Raw genomic sequence first — 11,745 nt, 5'->3', positions numbered from 1 at the left:
TATTATATAAATGCCACATTTTGTTCGAAGCATCAGAAATTAATTATTAATCACTCGATCGATTATTAATCGCAACATGAGATATATTTGAATTCAAGAGATGTATATACGAATCATTAAAAAACCAATTATCTTTTATAAATATGTCGCAACAGAATAGTAATTCATAATTTCCGTCTTTTATCGCTTCGATTTCTATTCTAATAAATAAATCGCGCAAAATATTTGATTCGATAAATAGTTACCGCTTTCGTATGTTTAATAAAAATACGTGATTAAATAAAAAAACGCGTTCATTTCGCGAATTTAATCGATAATATATAATTAAGTCAAAAATTCCTGTTCCTGTTCTTCGTATATTGCAAAAATTTATTTATTTATTTATTTAATTACTTTAAAAAGTAATACATTATGTAATAAATTCATAATTTCCGTCTTTTATCGCTTCGATTTCTATTCTAATAAATAAATTGCGCAAAATATTTGTTCCGATAAATAGCTATCGTTTTGGTATATTTAATACAAATATTGAATCGTAAAGTTAATTAATCTTACAAGCTGATAATTGCTAATTGTTCATAAAGTATGATCGAACATGGGGAGATTCCTGCTACTACTTGTCGCCTCGAGTCTTGCCACATGAATGACAACATTGACAACACGACGAACTTGCGTGCGTAACTCAATAACAAACATCAAATATAAACAAACGCCTAAGGCTATGTGCTCTCTAGTCGATTTGTTATCATCCCAAAATAATAATTTTTCTTTTTCTCCCAAATATTTAAACGCGCTCGTTTTGCGAATTTATTTGATAATATATAGGGTGTCAAATTTCAATCGTAACAGGCCGAACATCTCTATATAATTAAATAAAATATCGAGGTCCGGTTTTTTTAGGTTGTATTGTTTCGAGGCGGACAAATTTTGATAAAAAGAATTTGATTTTGCATGGACGTGTAAAAAAAAACGGACATTTCTATTCTAATAAATAAATCGCGCAAAATATTTGATTCGATAAATAGTTACCGCTTTCGTATGTTTAATAAAAATACGTGATTAAATAAAAAAACGCGTTCATTTCGCGAATTTAATCGATAATATATAATTAAGTCAAAAATTCCTGTTCCTGTTCTTCGTATATTGCAAAAATTTATTTATTTATTTATTTAATTACTTTAAAAAGTAATACATTATGTAATAAATTCATAATTTCCGTCTTTTATCGCTTCGATTTCTATTCTAATAAATAAATCGCGCAAAATATTTGATTCGATAAATAGTTACCGCTTTCGTATGTTTAATAAAAATACGTGATTAAATAAAAAAACGCGTTCATTTCGCGAATTTAATCGATAATATATAATTAAGTCAAAAATTCCTGTTCCTGTTCTTCGTATATTGCAAAAATTTATTTATTTATTTATTTAATTACTTTAAAAAGTAATACATTATGTAATAAATTCATAATTTCCGTCTTTTATCGCTTCGATTTCTATTCTAATAAATAAATCGCGCAAAATATTTGATTCGATAAATAGTTACCGCTTTCGTATGTTTAATAAAAATACGTGATTAAATAAAAAAACGCGTTCATTTCGCGAATTTAATCGATAATATATAATTAAGTCAAAAATTCCTGTTCCTGTTCTTCGTATATTGCAAAAATTTATTTATTTATTTATTTAATTACTTTAAAAAGTAATACATTATGTAATAAATTCATAATTTCCGTCTTTTATCGCTTCGATTTCTATTCTAATAAATAAATCGCGCAAAATATTTGATTCGATAAATAGTTACCGCTTTCGTATGTTTAATAAAAATACGTGATTAAATAAAAAAACGCGTTCATTTCGCGAATTTAATCGATAATATATAATTAAGTCAAAAATTCCTGTTCCTGTTCTTCGTATATTGCAAAAATTTATTTATTTATTTATTTAATTACTTTAAAAAGTAATACATTATGTAATAAATTCATAATTTCCGTCTTTTATCGCTTCGATTTCTATTCTAATAAATAAATTGCGCAAAATATTTGTTCCGATAAATAGCTATCGTTTTGGTATATTTAATACAAATATTGAATCGTAAAGTTAATTAATCTTACAAGCTGATAATTGCTAATTGTTCATAAAGTATGATCGAACATTGGGAGATTCCTGCTACTACTTGTCGCCTCGAGTCTTGCCACATGAATGACAACATTGACAACACGACGAACTTGCGTGCGTAACTCAATAACAAACATCAAATATAAACAAACGCCTAAGGCTATGTGCTCTCTAGTCGATTTGTTATCATCCCAAAATAATAATTTTTCTTTTTCTCCCAAATATTTAAACGCGCTCGTTTTGCGAATTTATTTGATAATATATAGGGTGTCAAATTTCAATCGTAACAGGCCGAACATCTCTATATAATTAAATAAAATATCGAGGTCCGGTTTTTTTAGGTTGTATTGTTTCGAGGCGGACAAATTTTGATAAAAAGAATTTGATTTTGCATGGACGTGTAAAAAAAACGGACCTCGATATTTCATTTAGTTATCGAGATATTCGGTCTGTTACGTTTGAAATTTAGCACCCTATATAATTTAACCAAAAATCGCTCTTCCTGTTCTTCATATATACTACAAAAATTAATTAATTAAAAAAGAGTAATTTATGTAATAATAATATGTATAAAAAAACATTTAAAAAAATTCAATTTCTTCTTTTCTGTCGAGAAAATTAAATATCATAAAACAAAAAAAAAATTAAATAAAATAATTTATTAAAAATATATATAATAAGTAAGTAAAAAAGTGATTTAAAAAATCTATGCTACCTGCGATCTGAAGTCAATCGTGCTGAACGATCGCGATGAAACGTTTATACCGGCAATGATGTGATTCAGAAACAAACTGTATTAATCGCGACTACAAAAATCATAGCTTGATGGTCGGCGCCTCGTAACCTTCATATCGCTTTCTATCTTTTCTGGGTGAAAATTCGCCTGTAGAATCTCTTACTTTAAGCCATCGTCGAGAATGAATCAATGTTTGTCGTTGGCCAATCGATCTCGATCATTCATCAAAAGTTGTCTCGCTTCTCAAACCATCTCGTTATGCAAGCTTTATTTCCTTGATTTTGGATATATTTGAATGTAAATCTCAATATATATCTGAATATATTCAAGTATATATCTCTAAAAAAAAATTGATCACTCAGATCGAATCGATGAGTAATTTGAAATAAATAGTGCATTATCCGGTGCTCAGAAAATGGAACTATGCAATCCTGTGAAGCTGCGCTTACTCTAGAAACTTTAGTTCATCCGCCAAAAAGTACTTGCTTTCGTTATAGAATATACAATACTCGAGACGAAGGGTTGGTTGGCTCGTGATGGAACTATTCTAGGACTATCAAGTTCGCTTTGCGAGCATCTCCTTGAATCAAAAATTCCAAGTGACTTTCGAAATTAGAGCTGTCGGCTTTCGATAAATCTGCAAATTGAGTTTCAAAAATTCGCGAACCTCGCAAACCTTTTGGCCACTTCCATTCGGATCACCTCCCCTTTGTTTCCCGATCGGGGCGATTAATCTTCGTCTGAGGAATCGTCCCGACGATGACACCGATAAGCGATAATAGATGAGGCGCGCGATTGATACGAGCGGTCGCGGGGCGGGCGGGTTCTGAAATGAAAAATTTTGCCAATTGCAGAGTGGGCTGCAGGAGGGCGCAGCAGCACCAAGTGACGACCTCCGACCTCGCCCTCTCCAACGATGACGAGTGCGACAATCAGGTACTGCGGGCGTATTCTTTACGAACTATAGCGCTGCGGTGATCCTTAATTAAAGATTAAAGCGAAAATCGAGCGAATCAAAAATTTGGAAATAAAATAAAATATGGTGCAAAGAATGGAAATAATTTTAAATAATTAAAAAGAAACTTTTTGAAATTTCGATAGTGTTAAATGGATTTTTTTTTTTTTAAAGTTAACATAACATCGATTTTTTCACGCAATTTTGTTTAATTATGTAATTTTAATTTTAATTTTATTTCTATACAAAAATAGAAATTATAAATTAAAAATCCTAAAACGCGCCTTATAAAATTACGTTGGGAGCACCGTATAGATAAAAGGGTTCGAAGGGATACGCCTAGAAAGACGGAAATCGCGATTTTTTTGTCCCCGGCGAAAAATCATATTGTAGAAAGAAAAAAAAAGAAGCTTTCTCGCAATCAAAAGATATAAGAGAGAAACATGCTCGTCCTTTTTTCCAGGATTACGATGACGAGATCGAGAACGGACGAGGTCGCAGGCATAGCTCCCCGGGCGGATCGCGAGGTAATCCCAGGGATTACGGCCATCGCCTGCATCCGGACAATTTGGTGAGTCCACTAGCACAAACTCGATCATCGAACGTGACACTTCGAAACATCCCCTGTATGTTCCCTGTTGCCATTAAAAAATTCCGATCGTGCACTGGAAATTAAGAGAGCTTTGCTCTAACGTCACAGCTCCACTCTTTAAATATATAATTGTGTGTTTAAATAAATACAAATTGTTCCAAAAAAATTAAAATTTAATACATGAAAATTTGATTTTGAAAAAGTGAAATGTAAGTATAAGAGATAAATTTATTTAAATCTCTTTTTCACTACTCTTTACGTTTTACATTATATTAAAAGTATATATTAGGATTTATTTAACGCTTTGATATTTGATATTAAAATATTAAAATTATTAAAAAATTATTAAAAATTTATTTCTATTGTATAATTATATTCTCATAACTGCACATTTTTAATAATATAATTCAAAGGTTTCTATTTTATGTGCGTTTTTTAGCCTCTAATGGTTCATTTGAAATCTATTCGATTGCCATTTTATTCCTCAAAATGATCGGAATATTTTTAGTGGCTGAAGATTTTCATTCCAAGATAGATTTATCGTAATACAATAGTCTTATCATAAAAAACGAAATAGCTCATCCCCCCTTAAAACGTGTGTATACTATTATTTTAGAAGATAGAAGATTTTCTCTTATAGAATTACATAAATAAGCGATCACATAGCGATGATTTCTCAGGGAGAAAAAGTCGAGAACAATCTTATAATTTAAATTGTGCCCTACTTACGTCCACTTGTATTTAATTACACCTTGCAAATTGATCCGGTTTGCATAAATAATTATATAAACATAAATTAGTGTTTCAAAAATTCTGTATAAATATTAGATATAAAACATCCTACAAGTTTTATACATATACAAGTTTTGTGCAATGAATATTCAAATTTTGCAATAAATATGCAATGAGTATATCAGTTAATAAATATAAAAGCCAATTATTATAACAATAAAAATAAAAAAAGCTCTAATAAATAATATACAACACAAAGAAAAAATGAGCTGATAAGAACCTAGCGCAGAAAACAGAGCACGAATAAAGAAAATGGAATTTTCATAAGAAATCTTTTAATTAAAGGATTTTCTTCAGATTCTGTTTTTTGTTTATTCGCGCTATCTCTTTTCTACGCTAGCCTCTTATTAGTCCGCTTTTCCTTTGTGTTGTATGCTGATCATTATATTAAGTAATTAATTTAATTATTAAGCAATTTCTAGAAATACAATATCTTTTGCTTGTTTCAAGAGCTTCAAGTTTCGAAAAAGAGATTTATATATATGTATTATTTTTTTATATCAATGTTTTTTAGTTAACTCGGCTAATTCAATATGTAGTTTAATTTCTGTAATTTTCGCCGTTGAGTGAATAGATAAACGAAAATCCGGCACACGTGCGAAATCGGATTTCCACCGAGCGGCCTCATTTAAATTCGCATGCAACGCACTCGCGCAACATCCTGCAATACGGCGTTAATTTAAGCGCTTAATTTATGCACGTCGGCTCGAGTACAATTATTTACGCGCGATGTATACAGGGTACATTATAATATTTAAAGAATGGATTTTTTGAGACTTAAATTAAAGGCAACTTCTTTTCTCAGAGAGAATGTCAAAATGAATACAAGCTTCTCCCTAACTTGGAGCTTTAAGGATCATAAATAATAATACTTTACTCCTCTTACTTGACTTTATAAATGCACCTTAATAGATATTTATATTATAAGACTGTAAAAAATTGCATTTAATCAAATTTTTGCTATCGCGAAATTGACTTTAAATTTATCAAATAATTATAAACTTATTTCTGTATCTTTCACATGTATATATTTTTTATTTTCACGTATATCCAATATATTTTTCGTTATTTCGCGGTATCTGATTGTTGAAAAACAGAACCGCTTTCTGTATTTTACGCTGACGTGTTCGCGTTCTAATTTTCCGTAATCGCCTATCATGTATTTTTATTTATAGATTATTTATTTTACTTTTTTTATAATCTTCACATTTTGTTCTTATTTAAACAATCTATTTAAATATCATGAAAGTTATAAAGAGAGATACTCGTGTTCGTATTTGTTTTGTGTCAACTGATGCAGCCCTGATGACAATCCCTAAGAGACATAATCCCTGAGAGACAATCGCATGATCGCGCCAATATCGACGTAATGTCGTTATAGAAGCGTAGGTTCAAAGTGGAGTAGATTAATACGTATATCCAATATATTTTTCGTTATTTCGCGGTATCTGATCGTTGAAAAACAGAACCGCTTTCTGTATTTTACGCTGACGTGTTCGCGTTCTAATTTTCCGTAATCGCCTATCATGTATTTTTATTTATAGATTATTTATTTTACTTTTGTTATAATCTTCACATTTTGTTCTTATTTAAACAATCTATTTAAATATCATGAAAGTTATAAAGAGAGATACTCGTGTTCGTATTTGTTTTGTGTCAACTGATGCAGCTGCAAATTTTCCGCAATAAATCCCTGAGAGACAATCGCATGATCGCGCCAATATCGACGTAATGTCGTTATAGAAGCGTAGGTTCAAAGTGGAGTAGATTAATTAACTCGCCTAATCGCGGTATATAACGATCATTATAGATGATTATAGTAATCCATAGAACGCAATTTGAGTTTGTCACGCAAGATTTATCTCGCGGTTATTCCTTCGCGTTTTATTTTGACGATTTAAATATTGGATTCTACGACAATGACCATTGTTCAACCTGATGACAATGAGGGTAAAAAGGTAAGAGTTATCTTTCATATGGAAGCAGATCGTATTGTTTCAAAAAATTTTATATAAAAAATTAAAAACCGAAAAAAAAACAAAAATGACAAAAATATCTCATAAAAATTTTAAAGTCCTCAAACATCACTTTTCAAAAGCCAATCTCAAACGCCACCCTCAGATCTGGCGAATCTCATTTTACCCAATTTTCTTTTTTCCACACTTGACTATTTTCAATCGACTTTATAAAGCTTGAAAAAAATTATTATGTTTTAAAACTCCTCAAGAAATGCAAAAGAAATGTCATGAAAGATTCAGTTTATCTTATAAAGATCGGGATCCATCAGACCTCAGTGTGATGTTCCAAGGCTAATAACACGCAAGACGGGATCGTGGATAGAATTATAGCAAATTCGCGATGTATAAGGAGGTTCGATCATTCAGGTAGAAGAACGCGGGATAATCGGAACAGATGCATTGGTACAAAACAGACCAATGAAAGATTAGCTCGGTCAGCCACAGTATTATCAACGTCACGTGAGATAGCTTCACCTGAAAAGTGCCAATAATCGTTTTGTTCTCTCTGGAAGAATAACGTCTTCTACCGACTATTACCTCGTCTTCCCTTGGAAAAAAAATACGGATTGCCTTCTCGAAGGCCGGTGCGTATAACGCGATAATAAGGAAACCGCGACTCTCTTTATGAAGGGCTATAACTACATCTGTTCCGCTGAAATTCTCCAGCAGAAACGCGGTAGAAAGAAAATGCCGATTATTGGAATTTCCTTTTCAAATTTCAAGAAATTTGCAGCTTAACCAATCTGCGTAAATTTTGCAGATAATATACGTATTAATTGTCTCTAGATAATTAATAACACTCACGGATTTAATTGCCAATATTAATATCACACACTTGTCAATATTAATTTTAGATCATATATTGATAATTCTAATTTTCATTAATTTTAATTTCGGTTAATATACTTATTTATATAATAATTAATCTTAATCTGCTCGTCGTATTTTTAACATATATAATAAAAATATTATTCTTAAAACAATAAAAATATCAACGCATATAAATTTTTATATTTATTCCATATACTTGTCAAGTTATTCTATAATAATCAGGAAAAGTTTAATTATCATTTTAAATTTCTTATCAAACATATACTATCTCTTAATACATAATAATAAATATCTCTTTAGAAACTCGTGTGCGATCGTGGTGTAGAGAGTTGTGTGTCTGCTCTCTGTGCCAAAAGGCTCGGATTCGAAGTTCAAATCCAGCCAGAAACATTGAATATATTTGATCGCCACCTCTCGGAAAACAATGGCAAGCCACTGAGAGTATGATTCTTGTCAAGAGAATCTCTCTAATCTGGGCCGTACGGAACCGGTGTTAACCGGCTGTAGACCCCATATATCTGCGGAAAACTCTAAAAGGCGCACACCGTAGATATATGTAAGTTAAAAAAAAATTGATACAATGGAAGGAACAACGCAACAAGAAGAAAGAATTGGAAAAGGCTATAAACAAACCTGCTCTTTGAAATAGTTGATAGTATAATTAGATTGCCTTAGAATATTCTATGTTCTGTGTCCGAACATTTCTAAGGCAGCATCTAATTATTCTATCAACTTTCAAAGGTAGATTTGTTTGTAGAATCTTTCAACTCTTTCTTTTTGTTGCGTTTTTCCTTCCATTGTATAAATTTTTTTAAAACTTCTCGGTTACAGTATCGTGCAGAGAGAAAGAGAGAGAGAGAGAGAAAAAGTGCAGGCACGTTGCACGCGAGAAGTAAAGATGATATGCAATTGAGATAATCGAGAGAATAGCTTGAAGTACGAGATGGACGATCGTGTTTGAAAAGAATCAGAAACCGATGCCGAGGTCGGCTCGATATAATTAAGATAATAGTGACGAGTTTCGTAGCCGTAATGCCGTACTCGAGGTCGTTATCCCGATTGGATGCCATCTTCGAGGATTTATATTTGCCGATATCTATATTTATTCGAACGTAGTCCATAATAACTGCCGGTCTATAATAACGAAGATATAACAGAAGATATAAATTTAGGAATTTTTTTTACATTATTAAAGTCCTATATATATATATTTATTTTAAGAAGATTTAAAAAATCTCTCGAGGAATTTAAAGACTTCAACATAGAACGAGCAACCGAGCAAAAACTACCTCAAAGGGTTAATCAACGTACCGGAGAGAAATTATAAATCGTTATCGGAAGCTCCGTCGAAAAATCGCATCGCCGAGTTAATCACAATGCAATGCGCAATATACAGGGTGTTCTAGAAATCTACCAAGTCACTATTCGTCTTGTTTCAACATAAAAAATAGATTCTCTCTTAATACACATGATTATTTCATATATAGATATTTTTAAGTTTTTATATTTCAAATACATTGATAAATAAATTAATTTTCAGATTTTCCAATTTTTAATTTATCAAGTTAATTATACAAAAAATAAAATTATAATTAATTCTTTAAATAGTATTTATTAAATTATATATAAAAAAAAAGACCAGAAATGTAGATTTCTTTAATTCATAAAAAGATTCGTAGATAAAGATTAACTCGAGAACACCCCGTGAATTTCGCAGCCGTCCTCGGTGCAGTCGATGATTGTCTCCTTCCGTTTTTCTCTTCTTCATAATGCACCTGTGCTCATCTTATTGTGAATAGAGAGAGAGAGAGGGAAACTCAATGTGAAGGATTCTCGATAAGCGAGGACGGAGCAAACAATACTAAAAGAGACTAGAAGCAGTGTTTTACGATCTCACTATTCGTCTCGATGTTCATCCCTCCCGCCGATCGATATCATGATAGTCGTTCTACCTGAAAATCCCTCGCAGATTGTTCTCGTAATAGCGACGGATTAAAAGCGAGCATATTCGCTCGTGCGTATAATTTGCCGCGCAATTTGCCGCGCAATTTAGATTCAGAAATCTTGCCGCATCAACAAAAAAAAAAGTTTAAGCTAAAGATATGCAAAATTAAATGTAACTTTTTACAATTAGAAAAATTAAAAATTAAATTTAAAAAAAGATAAGGACTCACTTATATCTCGTCAAAAAATGCGATTATCTTTTTCTATTTCTGCATACAAATTCTAATTATATTATTTTATTTCACATAATATAATAATTAAAATAATCACATTTAATGCTCAAAATGATTAGACTGTGAGCGTTAGAATTTTCCAATTATAGAATATATGTAAGGCAATTTTTATCACACTATGTGATATTTTATAATCAAATTAAATTTTACTCCGATAAATCCCGCCGTTAATTAATAAATCACTGTGTTATTAAATAAATTAACAAGTCTGTCTTCAAAAACATCTGTAACGCAATTTATAACTTGACGCAATAAATGCGCAGGCACCTTGTTTAAATTTATTCCATTATTGAAAAAATGTCAAGTCTCGTTTCATTCATATTTCAATTATTACACAATTTTCGTCTACAAAACTTTTTAGAAGTTCTCTTCGGCCGTTTAATACGATGCCCACCTAATATAACTACACGATTTACGTAGAAATGACGGACATTCACGAAATGGAACGAGGGAAGGTGGGAGGACAGAAACATCATCTCATTAGAATCGACTAACTAAGGCCGCTCATTTACATTAATTAGGTTACGCTATTAGTCACTCGCTTAAGCTGGCTTAAAAGCGGCTTACGTATCGATTACGTAAATCTATTTCTTTCGATAAAAGATAAAGAAGCTCCCGTTTATAATCATTATAATTGATATTGTAAAAGAGATAAGGGAAAGGGAATATCATTTAATCGGACTTACAGCTCAATTATAAAATCAATTAACGATCATAATTTTATGAGCGTAGTTTCAGCTCATTTTTATTTCATTGTTTTTGCAAAAAATTAATTAAGTTTTTCATATTATTTTCATGCTATGTGTTAACGAGTCAATAATATATCGTTGTGGTAATACAAAATGTATGTGATAATATATAATAACATATAATAATTTACTACATAAATAAAAAGAGGGTGATGTCAGAAATTTCGTCAATTAAAAACTAAATAATTAAGATTCTTGTCTTAATTAATTCTTACGTCTAGTAGCAATTATGCTTTCTTAATAATAATACATAATATCGCTGGTCCAAGAAGTTATTACGTATTAATTACACGCTAATAAAAAGGCTACCAAGTGTCCGGCCGAAGTTGACCCTGTCTTTTTCAACGTCGCCAAATAGCAATCCGCGATCTTTATCATCGCGCAATCGGAAGCTGCGCGATAATTATCTCGTCCTTAAAGCGCTTTTACAGGCTCTCCTGTTTCATTCGCGAGCAAAAGTTCGGAGAATCACGTCATAAGTCATGCTTCTCCTGGCGAGGATGCTGCGCCAATTCGCCTCTCGACTAATTACACCTAATGACCGCGATCGATCAGGAACGCGGAGGATGTGTTCTTCGAAGTGTGTTGCCGACATACATATATCCTCGTCCTGATCTTCGCAGTCGATGATTGCCGCTGTTCCGACGCCGTTCGTACTCACTCTTCCGCATGACCGACCAACTCGCCAGATGTTCAAAGCGATATTACCTCTCTTTCC

General features: G+C 31.7%; 1 protein-coding gene across 4 annotated transcripts in view; it reads left to right on the top strand.

Moving 5' to 3' along the window:
* LOC115241637 (whirlin) overlaps positions 1–11,745 on the top strand; it is a 69,475-nt gene that overhangs the window by 40,386 nt on the left and 17,344 nt on the right. For 3 of the 4 annotated variants that reach the window (XM_029817506.1, XM_029817489.1, XM_029817483.1), the window contains 2 exons: positions 3,708–3,789; positions 4,272–4,379. In XM_029817506.1, coding sequence (XP_029673366.1) covers positions 3,708–3,789; positions 4,272–4,379 — 190 coding nt within the window. The remainder of the gene's footprint in view (positions 1–3,707; positions 3,790–4,271; positions 4,380–11,745) is intronic. The other variant, XM_029817497.1, reaches the window with a different exon arrangement.

The sequence above is a fragment of the Formica exsecta genome, unplaced genomic scaffold (genome assembly GCF_003651465.1).
Source record: "Formica exsecta isolate Colony F162 unplaced genomic scaffold, ASM365146v1 scaffold120, whole genome shotgun sequence".
Lineage (NCBI taxonomy): Eukaryota > Metazoa > Arthropoda > Insecta > Hymenoptera > Formicidae > Formica > Formica exsecta.
This window is presented reverse-complemented; position numbering and strand designations above follow the sequence as displayed.